Source organism: Simochromis diagramma, unplaced genomic scaffold (genome assembly GCF_900408965.1).
Source record: "Simochromis diagramma unplaced genomic scaffold, fSimDia1.1 OVJJ01000321.1, whole genome shotgun sequence".
In the NCBI taxonomy this organism is placed as follows: domain Eukaryota; kingdom Metazoa; phylum Chordata; class Actinopteri; order Cichliformes; family Cichlidae; genus Simochromis; species Simochromis diagramma.
This window is the reverse complement of record NW_024386772.1, coordinates 8,028,473-8,045,731: the sequence shown is the minus strand read 5'-3', so window position 1 is coordinate 8,045,731 and position 17,259 is coordinate 8,028,473. Positions and strand designations below refer to the sequence as shown.

The 17,259-nt window shown below is 35.2% G+C and overlaps 1 protein-coding gene across 2 annotated transcripts; it reads right to left on the bottom strand.

The window, feature by feature from the left end:
- Nucleotides 1-563: 563 nt before the first annotated feature.
- Nucleotides 564-4,501, bottom strand: psmg3 (proteasome (prosome, macropain) assembly chaperone 3). Of its 2 annotated transcripts, none has more exons than XM_040046496.1 (3): nucleotides 4,332-4,501; nucleotides 3,233-3,455; nucleotides 564-2,612 (listed from the first exon to the last, which is right to left on the bottom strand). In XM_040046496.1, the coding sequence occupies exons 2-3, from the start codon at nucleotides 3,443-3,445 to the stop codon at nucleotides 2,460-2,462; spliced, it is 366 nt and encodes a 121-aa protein (XP_039902430.1). In that variant the 5' UTR covers nucleotides 3,446-3,455; nucleotides 4,332-4,501; the 3' UTR covers nucleotides 564-2,459. The 2 variants fall into 2 exon arrangements, with proteins under 2 accessions (XP_039902430.1, XP_039902425.1); XM_040046491.1 differs by having other exon boundaries at nucleotides 4,220-4,332.
- Nucleotides 4,502-17,259: the final 12,758 nt, after the last annotated feature.

The window sequence follows — 17,259 nt, the reverse complement described above, 5'->3', positions numbered from 1 at the left end:
GTTGCCCTGTGAGAAGCACTTTGTAACGTTGATTTAGAAAACTGTCTTGCTATACAAAGATAATTAGCTATAATAAAATGATCAAAGTGAAGAGGGCTGTAGTGTATCTCAATTTGCATTATGGCGTTGCTGAGAAAATGCTAATAATACTTACCCTTAACAAGTGCAAGAGTTAAAATTGATCATCTCTTTAAATGGAAAGCAACCATATTTATTTAAGTTCATTTCTTTTCTAAATTCCAGCCTTGGTAATCAAGTGATATTATATCACCTTTATTTATTTCAGACAAGATAAGTCCCTATTATTATAAAAGGGAAAAAAATAACAAAAGTACTTTCGTTATATTTATACTGACTGCAGACCTATGAAACAGAACAGTGAGATTACATGGGTTGGGTTTTCTCAGATGGGCTTTTTGTGGTCAGTTTTTATGTCGACAATGCAGTTTCAGTATTTCAGTTTGTTTAAATCATATTTTTTGAGGCAAGTTCTTATTGAACGTGAATGAAAACAAAAACATTAGAAAGGCACAAATTGTTTGATTTAGGAGAAACACAAGGAATTCATCACGTGTTAATTTAATACACCATTGAAATGTCTGCTTAATCTTTTGTAAACATGAGAAAGATATTCTTTTGTAAAGCAAGAGCCTGGAATATGCTCAACTCAGAAAACAGGTAGTTAAAAGTTTTCTTCCATGAAGAATGTTAAAAATATAAGATGGCATTCCTTTTAGTTTCATTTGATGCACTTACAAATTCACACACTCAGGCACTACTGCTGTGCGAACTGGTTACATAATGCTAGTCTGTGAGGGTTTTAGTTTCATGTCTTAGGATGAAATTTGGATTAAGATACTAACATTGAAAATTGGACATAAATATGCAAATTGATTTATTAAATAAGGTGCATTTATATTTTTGCTACATTGATTTCAACAGAACATGTAAACATTACATTCTTGAAATGTATACTCTGAGTTATAGATTATATACATTTATGTTTTAGGATAATTCAGTATTTTTGTAATTTTCTCTCTCTATGCCACCACAGTTTTGTCCCATTCCCATTTCAATCAAACAATCAAGATATGATAGAAGTAGCAGGATGAATTGTGAAACGTATAGAGTTATACTCTCTGCTCAGATCCAGCCAAATGCTGCAAAACTGATCAGACAGTGCTTCACAGCACAAATGGATAATGACCCAAAGAATACTGCAAAAGCAAACTAAGAGTTTTTCAGGGCAAAGTCATGGGATATTCAGTGTGCAAGCCAGTCACCTGATCTCAACCCCATGGAGCATGCTGTTGCGCTACTGAAGACAAAACTGAATGCAAAAAGGCAGTAACTGAATGTAGCTAAAAGTCTGGAAGAGCATCTCAAGGTGAGAAACATTTGGTAATGTCCGTGGGTTCAATACTTCAGTCAGTCACTAACTGCATTTTAAGCCTCTGAAAGTGGGAGAGGCACTTTTATCCAAGGCCTAACTCCTAAATAGTTGCAAATCAAAAAGACAGAAAACCAATTGCAAATCATTTCGTAAAACCACTTGAATTAAAGTTGACAGTCTGCACTTCAATCACAATTTCACTGCTTGACTTAAAATGCCCTGTGGGAGTGAAGCGAAAAAAAATGTGTCAGTTTCCAAATATTTATGGACTTGACTATACAACTTCACAAATGTAACAAAAATGTAGTATTTGTATATTACTGTCAGAAAATAAAATAATTTTTAGATGGCTATAATAAAATAATCTTTTAAGAAAGCTGGTCATTTTTCTCTGAAATTAAATGAATATTTCAGGGGTTTGGTCTATAGGTCCAGGATAAGACATCTAAAGGCTTTTCTTACTCCCATCTTACATTTAAACCAAAAAAATTGACGAAGCAAAACAAAATTGAGCATATTAATTACATTTAATGCATATAAAAGTTAGCTATTGTTCTAATATCAAAGCTCAAGTAGTGAGATGTTATAGAACAAATGAATAACAAAATGTACTTGACAAAACCAAGGCTCTTATCTTAACCAAGTTCATATGCATCTTTAAATACAAATGAATCATATGTTCTATAAAAGGCTTTTTTTCCCCACAAAAGTACAAAGTTCTGAGGATGATGACAAAAATAATCCAGAGTGTTAATAATGAAAAAAATATACAGTGATGACATCATTTTGCAAACCATCACTTAGCACACATTGAGCTTTTGAAAGGAAAACAACATGCAGAAAATCTTTCTTTTTAACAAACAGTTAATTATGCATTTCATAAATTATGTTTTGTGGAAGACAATCTGCTCTGCACATTTATGTCTTGGAGACATAATTGTTTTAATCAGATTAATTTTTGGGGGAGTTTTATTTTAAAAAAGATGCAGAGATAAAACGTGACAGTGTATCCAGACGAGCTGTATTTTACGCCGCCTACAGGCTTCATGTCCGTTTTAATTACTTCCTACCAGACTTGACAACTTTTGATCATCTCTTTAATTTGTTTTATTGCATCTATGGAGGAATCCTTCAGTGCCAGTCCCAGCAAGACAGGCCGGTTGCCAGATTCCTGCGACACGAACATTGCCAGGTTTTTGGCACAGACATGTGTCAGAGGCTGGAAAGAGAAAAATCAGGGATTAGATTATCACCAAAGCATTATTTGTTCAGTTCGCTTAAATCACACACATTATGACTACAACTAATTCATTTGTTGAGGTTCCCCTGCAGGGAAATCATACAACACACTTTAATTTTCTGTGTCATGACTGTAAACTTCAAAACGCACAGAAAGCCTGTGTAATGACCTCTATGTACTTTCTCACTCGATCTAAAACAGTTGTTCACTTTACAAGAAACAAGCATTGCAAGTATCACCATTTAAAATGGCTAGAGGAGCAAAAATAACAAAAAAGTATTCATAAGCAAGTAAACTTTGTATTAATCCAATAAGACACTGATACTACTTCTCCTGCAATGTATGACTGTGAGAAAATGACATGCTCATGCAGAGATGAAATAGGTTTTCTTGAGTAAATCTTAACAGACCACTGAGCTTCAGGCCTGCACACATCTAATTTCGCCACAATCCGCCTGAGCAGTCCAGAATCAATCTCATTTGCCCTTTAACAGCATGAAATGAGATACCCTGTGTTGCAACAAGTCTGCCTGATGTCCCGTGAACAAGTTTGCATCACACTGACACGATATTTGTGTGAACAATTTCAGCCAGTGTACCTCATCTTTGCCCAGCAGTACTTTTGTAGAGAACGTTGGGGTGCTTAGATCATTAGATCTGGAGTCGGGTGTGACAGAGATCAATGTCCCAATTTTGCCATACTGAGTGAGAACTACAAATATGTAATTACTGAACTCTGTACAGACGACTTCTGTTGGAATTCCATTGACTTCTCTCTGAGCTTGTTTCGATCTGATGACAGACTCAGACATTTTGTTAACCCTGCACAGAAAAAAAAAGACAAAAATATGTACATGGAGTTTACAATGCAAGAGTATTTGCAGATTTTTAAAAATTTTAAACACAATATTTTATATATTAATTATCTGCCACATGTTGTGGACAGGTTTAGTTTCCCACAGCAAAATTATACATCTGGAACTTTATACACCATGCAACTATGCTTACAATGACTATCACAATTTCTGTAGACCTAAGATAAATTCTTCAAATTGCATTTTCTATTACACCTACAGTTTATTATCTCATATGACAATTAAACCGGCCCTTTCTCTAAAAAAAATCATACCACTATTCAAGTATAATAGGTACACATTAGTGCTGCTAATCATCTCATAAAATAATCTACCAAAATGTTTCACTCATGTATTTATTTGGTGTGAACTGTGGAGTTCTTCTAGGTTTGTGCAAATGAAAATCCCTCTCCAGTCAGCTTCAGGTATTCTTGATTACTAAAGGGCTTGCTATGTGTTGAATCCTCCCTGTTGTTTTTGTGTGCATGCTCGTTTTTAAACTGCACATCTGGTGGTTTCAAACTAGCGCTACAGGCATTTCTGACAATGAATATTATCTCATTTATTAGTAAATGACATTTTCAAACTAATAAGCTATCAGACTTTTCAGATACAATGCTGCACTAAGTACAGCTAGAAAAAGCTTGCTTTGAAGAATTATGCCCTTACTAAAAAAAAAACCCGCATTCAATCACTTGGATCAAAAATTGACTATATGTGTTATTTTCCTACCCTGTCGTCATCAACTCCCCACAAGGGATGCTGCATGCTCAGAGGCTAACGTTAGCTACACAGCTAGTCTGAGCTTAGACAGTGTATTAACCGATGGAATAAAAATACACACGTTTTCCCCCGTCTGTGAACAAATTCCTCACCCTGTGTCTTCAGCTGCCCACAGTTTAAACTTTACTCTTCACAGAATCGCCTCACTTTAACTCAACTTCAGCCGTGCTCTGTCATTCAGCCTCCACCGTGAAAACAAACCGAAACGAACGTGCCTCGTTTTGTTGAGCGCGAGTACTCTGCGTGATGACGTTTTGACGTCACGCTCATTCCACCTCAGGACAAAGCGAGCAAGGAAGAAGCGCTCGCGGTCAGGTTGAATGCAAAATAGATTTGTATATAAGCAACGTTATTATAGTTAACTAAAATTAAACTAAAAACCAAAAATACATGTGAAAAAATTAGTTTGGTTAACTAAAAAAATATTTCGGTTTTTGATAAGAAAAAAGATACAAGTAAAAACTAACTAAAATTTCAAAAACTAACTAAAATAAAATAAAAAATAAAACATCTTGCCTTCGACACATGCCCTCCATACAATAATATTCAAAAAACACTAAAACTAACATTGACACTAATAAAAACTAAAATAAAAACTAAGCATTTTTAAAAAATAAAAGCTTAACTGAAATAAGAAAATCCGCTTGGCAAACCAAAACAAAATAAAAATACAAACTAATTAGAAAACAGAAAACTATAATAACTGCATATAAGTCAGCATAAAGTGCAAAGAACCTTGATTCAAATTCATTTTATGTGTGGTTCAAACTATTTGTTGTTGTGAAATAAGTAGCTAATTTTTAGAGAGCAAACATATGACAATTACAAGCATCAGGAATAGGCTATATTAAAAGCTTCGTGAAGTTGCACCTGCTGTGACTATGTCTAACATCATGATAAAGTTTTTTTTAATACAGACTTTTTCTATAAAAATTTTAATAAGTATACTTTTTCCATAGTTATTGGTTTTCCAAGTGTACAGCTGTTATGGTCAATATGATTCATTTTGAAAGTCCTGCAAAAATATATGTTTAAGCAAAATGGGTAGCTGCAGCAAAGTAAATATACATCTCACAATGAAAGTTGTTATCAGCCCTCTTGTTTCTGGTTTGGTTTAGGAGAACAGTCTCCTTTTAGAAAGATTTGCAGGTTACCTTTTCATGCCCTTGGCATTGCTCTCACAAAACAGTTCCTTAGAAAATCCTCACAAACATGTTGTGGACAAGGGAAGTTTAGTTTCCCACAGACTTGAGGAATTAAAACACTTAATGCGTAAAGAGATCTTTGAGTTTTATTTTTCTCATACATTAAATATTCAAGGTTCTGGCATTGTTCACTTTGCATTATTATACTGAGAATGATTTAGCCAACTTTCATAAAGTATTATCAAAAGGGAATTTGTTTGAGCTTAAATTAAATCGGATCCCCTGGCCTGGTACATTTCAATCAATATTAGCCAACAGAAAGAGCTTTTCCAAAGCAAGAAATCACAGAAGCAGGATGTTTTTAATTAACTGTCAATGGAGCTTTAAAGAAGCAGATAAAGTTACGCCTTTTATTTTTCAGTTTATTTAACTATTTACTTTTGCTGTGGGTTTCGTTAAAATGTGATTTCACACTACTGGCTGAACAGTCCCTTTGTTTGATGAGGAGGCTGTAAAAGTCCATGGCACTATAATAGGAGATGAAAACAACAGATAGGGATGGACATTACAGTGTAATAAGTGGTATTTGCACTTCATCATTTTCTTTGTGCCTGACAGACAGTAATAAAAAAAAAAATAGCTAACACACATGGGATGAAAACCACCTGCAAATGTATTGCCTCGACATTTAACGTATTCTAGTATTTGTGTGTAGGCCATGCAAGTACTGTTAAGTCGGCCCTTTACATTTAGACTACAGATTGGCCAACTAAGGCAGTCAGATTTGCTAATACAGCTAAAGGAGATACAGGCAGATGAGAAATTTTCACTGTTGGCAAAAATGCTTGCATGACTTTTTTTTTTCAAGTGGATGTGAGGCTTGACTGAAGTTTGTGAGTGCTGCATCAGGCTGATTCGAAAGGAGCCATCCCTATGAACATGACACATTCACAATGTCAAATAGAACAGGCTCAGCAGAATTGCTATGCACTCTGAGTAGGCAGCATTAGCTATGAAATTGGTTGGACCGCTCCCTATACTCCCTGACTGACCATCTGTGTCCTTGACTGATGATTCTGATCTAAACAAAATTGTAATGCAAATATCAATATATAGTATTTCTACATTAATGTATAGAATAAACTGATCCTTTCTTTTGAATTTGGGTGAGTTAAAAATCACTGTTTTATTTCCACAACATGAATAGAAGGCTTAGAGTTTTACACTTTGTGAGCCTTCAAGTGCACGAGTAGCAAATGGGCACAAGGTTTGGGAAAATTGTGAACATTCCTGTTGGAATAAATAAACATGTCCTTGTTGAAAATTGATAGAGCTACTTTCATAGCTGATTCAAAAGGATAAAGCTGCTTACAAACACAGCTTTCAGCTTTTTGATATCCAGGGAGTACACTATTTTATTTTTACAGATAAATAAAAGATGACAGATGATAAGAAAATAAGACAATTCACGTTAAAGAAATAAAAGAAAGAAAGAAACAGAAATACTAGGATAAGGCATGTTGTATGTACCAGTCATGGTGGGCAGTCTTAACATTTGACTTATGCGATCTTTTAATTTTTGTGTTGTAAGCACATTCTGGGCATCATAAGAAGAATCAGGTTTTTCATTCTCAACTTGAAAATGGAGACCATATTTTTTTCTTCAAAGTTCTTCAAAGTTGAAGTCATTTTTTCAAAATGTGCATGAGCTGTTAGCAACTTAAGCTTTATGGTAATGTGAATCCTGTGCAAGACTTTAAAATGAATTTGTTGAATATTTGTGTTGCACAAAATGGAAAAACTATTATTTATATAGATTGCCCATTAATGTCTAATTATTCACTATTTAGGTCTGATGCCCATTTATTTGAAGAGAGCACACTTTTCCTAATAAAGGATGCAGAGCTTAAAACTATGGATATCAGTTTTGTACTTTGGAGTTTCTTTCAGCTGTATATAAATCGTGTAAAGCTACACTTTCAAGTTGTTCTTACGTTCAAGATCAACACACAAAACAGAGATCTGTGCTAGCTACATGGCCCCTTCACTGAAGGTTCTCATAAAAGTTTTTTCATCCTTTAATTTTGTCTGTCTTTGTCTTCATCTGAGTTACATCAGTAATATTTATTCAATCTTTAATCAGTTTGAATATGTCCTCAGAGTCCTTGTTATTTTAATTGCCAACAATTATGACATGAAAGGACAGGCATGTGTTGCCAAGCTGTTTCAAAAATCTTGCCTGCTGTGTTTTTTTCCACATCACGGATTTTGACTTCAGATCTCTACATGTAAGAGTCCAAAGAAGCAAAGAAAAAACAGTGGTTTCAACAGGTTTTTGGGATATGGTTTAATGAAAGCAAATGTCACTAAGCCTTTATAATGAGTGCGTGTCCGTGTATTATTAAATAGCAAATTACTAAAGGCATTGCTGTAAATAATGAGTTTTAGAGACAATAACGTCTATATTGGTTTTTCCTGGGATTCAAGGGCTCTTGCTGTTTCCAGGTAAATTGAGAAACCATATAGTCATGTGCACCTGTAGCTCAGGTGGAAGAGCAGGTTGTCTACTAATCACAAGGTCGGTAGTTCAATCCCTCTCTTCTCCAGTTGGCCATAATCCGTGGGCAAGGTAATTACCCCTTTTAAAATAAGATTCATGTAAAGACAGCAATATGTGTTTTTGTAATCAATGCTTTGTATTCTTCTCTTCATCTATTTTTATATTTGCTGCTTTTGCCCATGATGTCACTAAAAGTAGCCTTGCACCTGCACTGAATGAATATGCTCTGGAGCGATGCTTTGGAGGTCCTTGAAAACAAAGTTTTTTTATTTCGAATCACATAAGTGAGGACATTTTATTTTAGTTTCTAGCTGTGTAAATAGATTTGCTCTCAAAAGGAAAAGTGAAGTCTGACCATGGTACATTTCTGGAAGAGTTACTGATACTTAAGTGTTCTCAGTTTTATAAACACATCGCATCCTTCTGTCTGTATGAGTAGTCAAGCGTTTTCTCTGTATCACACACAGACGGTCTGTGTCAAAATGTCAACCCATGTAAAAAATATCTTATTTTGCTGAACGAAGCCACGGCTGTTCCATCACTTCATTTTGATGTTCTGTTTCATTAGATTTGTCTCATCAAATGTCTTCTGAATACACTGAATGCATATAAAGCCGAATATGTTTCTTTTTACACCCTTTTTTGAATAATAAGTACCTTAATATTTAGTCATCAGTACTGACAAACATTTTCCTCAAATCTAAAAAGATGAGCAGCAAAGAGCCAAGCCTTCACACCTTAGTGTGAGTTACAAACACACCCATCCTGTATGTATAAACTTCTACATAAAACCACTCATAAACAACACATACCCTAACAAAAAAAACACAAGTCGTGAACCTCAAAGAGGCCTTTAAAGGTTTATTCCAAAGTGAAGACCAGCCTGAACCTCACTCACAAACTCTATAAGTTAAACTCAGTAGGCTAGCCATAAAAGTATACATACACACATACACACACACACACACAATTATTACCCTGGTGGCCACTAGAGTGCTGTGCTGTATTACAGATAGAACTCAAAAGCGTCCTTATCATGACATTTTTAAGTTGCACTACTGCTTTCTGGGACTGACCACTGGGGCTACTATCCGCGAAGTGTTTCTGAAACAGAGACAACAACAAGCCACAGTGAGCAGAAATCATATGTGCTGGCAAAATGTCAGACAGCCTGTGATTTACCTCTTCTGTCTTAGAACTACCCAATTACTATAATTTTTTAAATGATTTCATTAGAGTTTATTTAATAAGATGATGGAAAGATGCCAGTGTGAAATTGGTAGTTTGAAAGCTTTGTAAAAGCAGCAGAGGATGACTATAATCTAGGGGGGGATAGGAGCTGTACATTAATAATTAACGATTACATCACAGGCCAGAGTTTCTGGATTTGAAAGATCACTCTCAAATCAAAGCCAAAAAGAAAGAAAATCTCTGCCTGCAAGCTTATGATTGACCAGGGTCCCATCCACTTTCCATTTATATTTAACTTCTCAATAACAGCGGCCAATACACCAAGCAACTGTTCAGTCATTTATATATTAAAGCAAAAGAATCACTTGACAAATCCATTTTTGGGGGCTACTGATTTATTTCTCACTTCCTAATCGAAGGCATCATTTATAGAAGTTATGTATAGCAGTTTGTATAGTTTGTTCTATGAAAGAAATTAGATTCAAATATTTTTCAAAGGAAAAGAAATGGGAGTTTAATTCATTATAAACATTAAACCTTGTCACAGTGAGCTTCTTACTGTGTTCCAGAATTGCACACATGCAGCTATGACTGAAATGTCTCAGGTTTCATGCTGTTCCCCACTCCTGAAATCATATCATGCACAGTTAAGACACAAGAAATTTGCTTGAAAATGATTAGGAACTAGAAAAAGATTTCCAGGAAATGCTGCATACGGACTGATTCAAGCATCTTTGAAGTGCTAGTGTTCATATGAAGTACACAAAATTTTGGTTGAAGTACTTCAGAAATTTGAAGCAAATGCTATAATCTCTCCTTCGCCACCTCCTTGTGATTGGCAGAGAGCAGTAAAGGAGACAGAGGGCAGATACTGTGTCTATACAGATTCAAATCAATAGTTAGCCTATAAAAGCCTTCCCCAAGGCTGATGTACAGCTGCCATTAATGCTTTGGAGGTAATACAAACTCAGCATGGTGAGGAAATTGTTTAATCAAACTGTGGTCTGAGTACGGTATCTGTCTAATAACATGACATTCAGATAAAAATTTCTAACTCACATAATATTTGTGTTCATAGGTTTCAAATTAGACCTGTTAAAGGAACAGGTATATTACTTAGCTATCAATGGTATTATTTTAGTTTTAATGCTCTAAACTGATTTTTAATTTGCAGATAATCATAATGCATCACTATTTAAAAGTTATAATGAGTATAACAGATGTTTTTTGTCTTTTGATGACTGTTAATATGATTTATATATATAAGAAATTGCATAAAAAGACAAACTAAATAGATTGCAAAGAACAATGTCAATGGAACCTGCAAATAGTTTTCTTGCCATTATGTGTGTAATATTACCCATACCACATCACATACTAAAAAATAATCGACTGTTAATGTAACAATAAAATAATTACACCAGGAGAATGGCCCTAAAAAGCTCATTCAACCATCTTGCCATAAAACTACTGCTAATATTTAATATTTAAAAACAACATAACATGAAAGATGTAAAACAAGGCATGCTGTATCTTACTTTCACAGTTAGTTTGTTTTAATTTCAAATTTCGAATTTATGAAATAGCTTTGTGCCAGAAATGTTTATTTTAATAATTAATAAAAAAAATTGCTTTGTAAACGAATTATATATTAAATTGTCTTTTTTCTGTTTCAAAAAGTGTTTGTGTGAACTACTTCATGAAATATCCATAATGAAAAGAAGGGTAGACCAGACCAGAGTGAAGGTGGGAACTTTGTGCAATATTAATATTTCCATCATGTTGAAAGTGAAACATCATCCTTTGGTTGAAAGTCACAAGGGGTTACATACCGGTTACATAACCGGTAACTGTTCAGCACCATCAGATTCCTCAGCATTCAGCAGTGCATGTATGCTCTACTTGTCCTTGTTAGATTACTCTTACAAACACACTCTCAAGTCCTCTGCATTTTTTTTTGCAAAAGCGTCTTTTTGGAAAGACCCTTCACCTTTTGAGCAAGAAAATTTGAATAATTAGCAGCAAAGAAGGCTTACTTTTAACAAATTGCTCTCATCTCAGGGGTGCTTAACATATTAAGTGCTTCACATTTTCTTTGTTCTCACACATTAAGGCGCTGCATTACGGTCTTCAGTCTTGTATTTGTGAACATTAATCATCACTAATGACCTTCATTAGTACTTAACTTATTCTATCTAAGTCCATGCATGTTTGCTGTGCCAGCTGAGAGCAGACTTGGCCAATTATGTATATATAATAGTTCATACAAGATGGAATTAATGTCACTGAAGTTGGGGATATTGATGGGTTTCAGCAAGACCTTCTAAATAGTTGAGCATATTTGGCTGATGAATTCATTAACGGTAATCAGTTTCAACTGGCTCTTGCCACGTGCATTGAAATGAAACAAAAAAGCCGCGTGCCCTTTAGTGTTGTTTAAATTTTCACGCAAATATATCACCTGATTAATTCAAATAACTTTGTTAATTTGTGCCTCTGATTATCTGCCTTGTCTGTGATATAGCACCTCATTAGAACAGAATAGCCAGAAGGCATTCATAGCACCCCAGCTAAAAAATTAAATATTCTAAACAATTAATATTGATATACAGAGGTATAATGTAAGACAACATAATTAAATGTAGAGTTATTAAATAAATACTGAAACACACTTCTCAAAAGATGAGGATGAGAAGAAAAATACAAGGTGATAATTTAATACTTCACCTGAAGTACTAAAGTGCACTTTACTTTTTCTGAAGGACGATGGAAAAACTGCAGAGGAGAAAGTATAAAAAGTATATCCTGTGTTATTTATTTATTTCAAAATTAATTAATTAATTTTAAACCAATGTTAATGAGGAAGAGTTATTTTTTCCTCAACGCCTCAGGACCTGGACTCAGTGGCATCTATTAGTTTGCTACACTGTTGCTTTTGTGGTCCATGGAGTAATACCCCCATACCTTCAAACTCCACTGAAGCCAAGAAACTCAAGGCCACCTAGAAAAGCACTAGGCACAAACACACACACACATACGCATGCACACTATTGTGTACATCTTCCAACTCACATCTGCAGTTGAAACGAGCTGCTTACAAGAAGGTCATTCAGATTCTCCAAGTTCCCATCCCATTTTTTCTACACATGACTTCTGACAGTCATGTGTAGAAAAAATGTGCCTGCATTAGAATATAGTGAATAAAATCATTTTCACAAACGAATCTTCCACAAATAGTTGTGTAAGTGGTACTTTTGAATAAACAGAATAAACAGTGAAAATTAGTCGAGCTGAGTAAATACCTAAGCGTGAGCCCTTCCAAATTTGAATTAGTTAATGTACCTACATATTTTCACAACTGTGACTTTGTTCTTGTTAAAGCTATCATTAATTAATTGAAACAACATTGTATTGCTGTTATTATAGTGTGCCCTCTTTTTAGAAACCAATACCCAGAAGGAAGGAAACATGATTTGCAGATTTGCACATGTTTGAATGATGGAGCAATGAATAGAACTTTTTTATAACCTTAGTGTCATTTTATATTCATAGTGCAGCCTCATATTTAATCTGCTTCCATTTTTGCTGTCCTCGATTTGGTTGAGACTGTTCTTATTAGTCTCCATTTTCTAAGCATAGGCTCAAAATACCCAAAGGCTATGTTGGCTATGTATTGTTGTTATTTCTTGTTCTTTTCTGCAAATATTCTTTTAGAACCTCGACAATTATAGCAGTAGTGCTTTGATTTGTGTACACCTAAACAGCAGGCAAATCCAAAGCAGCTCATTTAATTCGGAGCAATACGAAGGCGACTACATATTTAATGACTTCGTCCTTAATTGAACATGCTGTGACATTTCCACTAAAGAGGTAGGAGCTTTAAAATGTGCTGAGGAGTAAAACTCTGAAAGGATAATTTGCTGTGATTAATTTACGCATCTTCTTACAAACAAACAGAAAGCAGACGTTAATGATTTGCATTATATGAGACAGTGTTACCTGTAAGATCTCCCACATCCAAGTGTTGGATGTGGCGTTTCATGATGGATCAAAACATACAAGATGTGCATATTTTACAGAGCCGAGCGTTGTCAACCATGCAGTGTTAAGAGGCGATTTGCATCCTAATAATACTTGATGTACACATACATCTTCTGCCCAGAGGTGCAGATACAATAAGAGGAGCCTCAAAACAATGAATGAATAAAACAAGACTTGTGGCGACTGTGAGAAAGGGTGCTTTTAATTTTCCTCTCCAGATCAGTCTCTGAGCAGCACTGAATTTTTCAGTAGTCTATCAGCATTGGTGCCTAAGAGGAAGCCTGTCAAACAGAGCTCTGTTGTCTGTCGCTGTTTCTTGTGTATGATGGCAGAGCAACTGAGAAAGGTTTTGTCAGCAGACAAAGAAACCTTTTAATCACAGAAGGGGCCTCAAAAGACAGCCAGGGCAGCATGTTCTAATTGTGTGGCTCTTCATCTAATATTCCTAAAGGTGGAAAACACTGTGAACAGATTTTAGGCTGAGCCAGGGAAGTTAAATCTATAATCTACAGTCTCAAGTAGCATTCTTCATCTCAGGGCAGATCTTGTTTTGGGAGTTGGTTTCAAGTTGTTTTTGACTTGTGTGTTTCACTGCTGCTGTGTGTCATTTCTTATGAGTTCTTTCCTTTGTGATGAGAATAAGAATTGGGTCTGGAGTAGCTTGCTGGAACACAATTAAAAAACAATATTAAAATTAAAAATATTTAAAAAAAAAATAAAAATATTGAAAAAAATATATTTGGAGTCTTCACTAAAAGGCATCTGTGTTTAAAAATTGAAAGCCCTCAGCCTTTTACTAACCTAACATTTGTGATTTCAATAGCAATAATTTGGCTGGTATTCAGTTTGTTGATGAATAACTGAGACCACTGGGTATTGTTTTTCATTCAGACATAATGGGCACAATATGTTACAGTGACATGGCAATGTCTTTGTAGACAGACCATCTTAAATTCATTCATCAATCTGGGTCCTTGTGTTTGATGACTGGTTGGCATTTGGTGAAGACTGAGTGCAGGAATGGTGTCTGGTCTGTGATTCTGCTTTGGCATTATTTAGAACAGCAGAAGGCTCAAAGAGACATTGCACACACGTAAGAAAAGGTCACAGAGAAAAATGGAAAACAGCAGCAAATTGCCTCTCCAGCCCATTACTGGTCTTTCTTACCACAATATGTTACCCAGTTTGGCATGCTGGAGGGCCAATGTGAACTATTGGCTCTGACTTAGGACAAGAACAAGTTAATCTGGTCTGGGTGCTTCCCTCTAGTCAACACAATCTATTTTCTTGTTTATTTGACTTACTCAGGTGAAAAAGGAAAAGAAAAAAAAAAAAGGAAATGACCCTTTTTCGAATATTTGCAGTGTTTAACTTTTGATTATATACTTACCTAAAACCAAGATGTGAATATACTGATAAGACACTTTGAAGTGTGACATTTAATAATATGAGAAGACTCTAGTGAGCTGAATTTACTCCAGAAAGCCCAAGGCTGTTTTTTCTTCCAGATAAGTTGTTCATTTTTTCCTGTTTGTTTATTTTCGCTCCGAAATAAATGAAAAAGTGTTATAAATGATTCACAAGAAATTGCAGTCGCTAAAGCTAATGTTCTTTTTCATTCATTCCTGAGGTTTGTGACTAACAGTTGTACATCTGGTCTCTGAATGAGGATGTCATATCGTCATGACAGATTGGATAAACCCACAGAGTTCATGAATGACTGTGGCACTGCAAATGATTTGAATTTCACATTCCTGAACTCTCATATTTATCAGAATGAAAAAAGCACTGTAATCAAAGACATTTGCATTTATGCAAAATATGTTTACTGTAGGGCACCGTTTTTGCTTCAACTGACCTGTTCATTGTTTCATTCTTACATAATATTGCTATTCTGTCTCAAAATTGCTCATTTGCATCTGTCCAGCCTGCACAAAGAGATGTAATCCTGACATGTTCTTGGGGTCTGGTTTCCCCATTATAAGTGAAATTGGGATATACTCCTTTTTGTCAGTTTCCTTGCTAAATTAAATTACCGGCAGCAACTATTTTGTTCACAGTGAGCCTGTTGTAATCTATAACAACAGTTTCTTTCTTTGAAACTATTAGGATCCTGTGTTTTATAGAACATTGGCTTTGCAGCATAAAATGCAGCTTATGTGTACGTTCAAAGAGGAAGATCTAAAATCACTCATTTGCTTGCTTTCCTGTGCTTCTCTACTGCTTGTCCGTTCTTTGCATCACTACCACTTTCCCACACTGTCTATCTCAGTACTCACATCATTACTCTAGTCCCTTTCAGACTACCATTCATGCAAACCACTTCCTCCTCATCTTCACTTCACCTGGATCACAGACTCAAGCCTACAAGCCTCAGTCTTGATCTTCACCACCAGCATCTAGACTACTGGACATTCTGTAGTGCTGAAAACAATTTATTACTTTAAAATGTATCAAAGTGACAAACCCAATTCTGTAAAAGTTGGGAAACTGTGTAAAAAACTGTGATTACAAATTTCTGTGAATACGAACAATTTCAGAATGTTACTCCAAAGTTCACCATGCCATCCACAAATACAGCTTAAAGCTCTATCTTGCAAATAATTCAACTAAATTCAGCTTTATTTATATCACAAAAACAGCTGATTCAAGGCTGTTTATATTGGAAGGTAAAGACCCTACAATGATACAGAGAAAAAAGACAAAACCCCCAAAATCAGATGACACTCTATGACCAAGCACTCTGGTGACAGTGGGAAGGAAATACTAATTTTTAAAGAAACTTCCAGCAAAGCCAGACTTTGTGACTGTGACTGGCCATCTGCTGTGACCACTTGGGGTAAGGGAGAAAGGCAGGACAAAGACATGCTGTGGAAGAGAGCCAGAGATTTATAATAACTAATGATTAAATGCAGTGTGGTATATAAACACAGTGAGTGAAAAAGGTGAGGGAATAAGAAATGCATCATCTGAGCAGCCTAGACCATTTGTAGCGTAACTAAAGAAGGATTCAAGATCACCTGAATCGACCTGAATTATATTCTTTGTTTTTAACATAATATTAAAAATATAAAACTTGTTTGTCTCCCGAATTCTAATTTAAAATATTTGGTGCATCATGACACAAAAATATGGCAGAGATGATCAGGACAGTTCAGTAGCTAAAATCCTACATCAGACAAGAACGGGACACTACTCCTCTCATAAAAGTTCAGCAACTGGTCTCCTCAGTTCCCATACGTTTACTGGCTGCTGTTAAACAAAACGGGAATACTGATCAACTATTCTCCCTGTCCCAGCTTTTCTAAGATCTGTTGCTGCTATCAAATCTAGAATGGTACATCTCCTCAGTTTAAACATTTGATATTGTTCTATTGTGAATCATTTTTAACATTAAAATTTTAACATCTTATATGGTATCCCAATGTTTCTGGATTATATTTTGATTGGAATATTACTTTAAGACACATTTGCCCAGGGGCTGGACCAGAAAGCTTAGTATTAGCTATTCAGGGACTACATTATATTCGATTAAATAAAAAGTGTGTGGGTTGCCTGATACTGTACATGTTGTTGGGTTGGGAGAGCTAAGTGATTTTTCACTCCCTTTGTAGAAAATTGCATAAAAGGCTGCTACATCATACTCAGCTTTTTAAACTCACACCTGTTGCTGTTATTTGGGTCTACCAAGTTCAAACAACCTCTTTAAAATGTACCATTAAGAAGCATGGCCACGTCCTTGCAAGTACACATGTTAGGTTTTGTCAGTGTCCATTACATTCTCTAAAGCTCTATTCAAGTAATTTCTTCAATTTTAAAAGAAGAAAAAAAAATACATGTAACCACAGAAAATTCTGTTAATATGGGCTGTTGGGTTTGAGGCACAGATGCTGGGATGATTTAGAACAAGTTTTACTCACTGCTATTACTGTCTAGAATAGGTGTTCTGAAACTTATAGTGACAGAAAAACTAACATTTTAAATGTTTAATGGCCTGATAAGTTAGTTAACTAACTATCTTTACTGCTTAAGAAAATATATTCCAGTGAGTT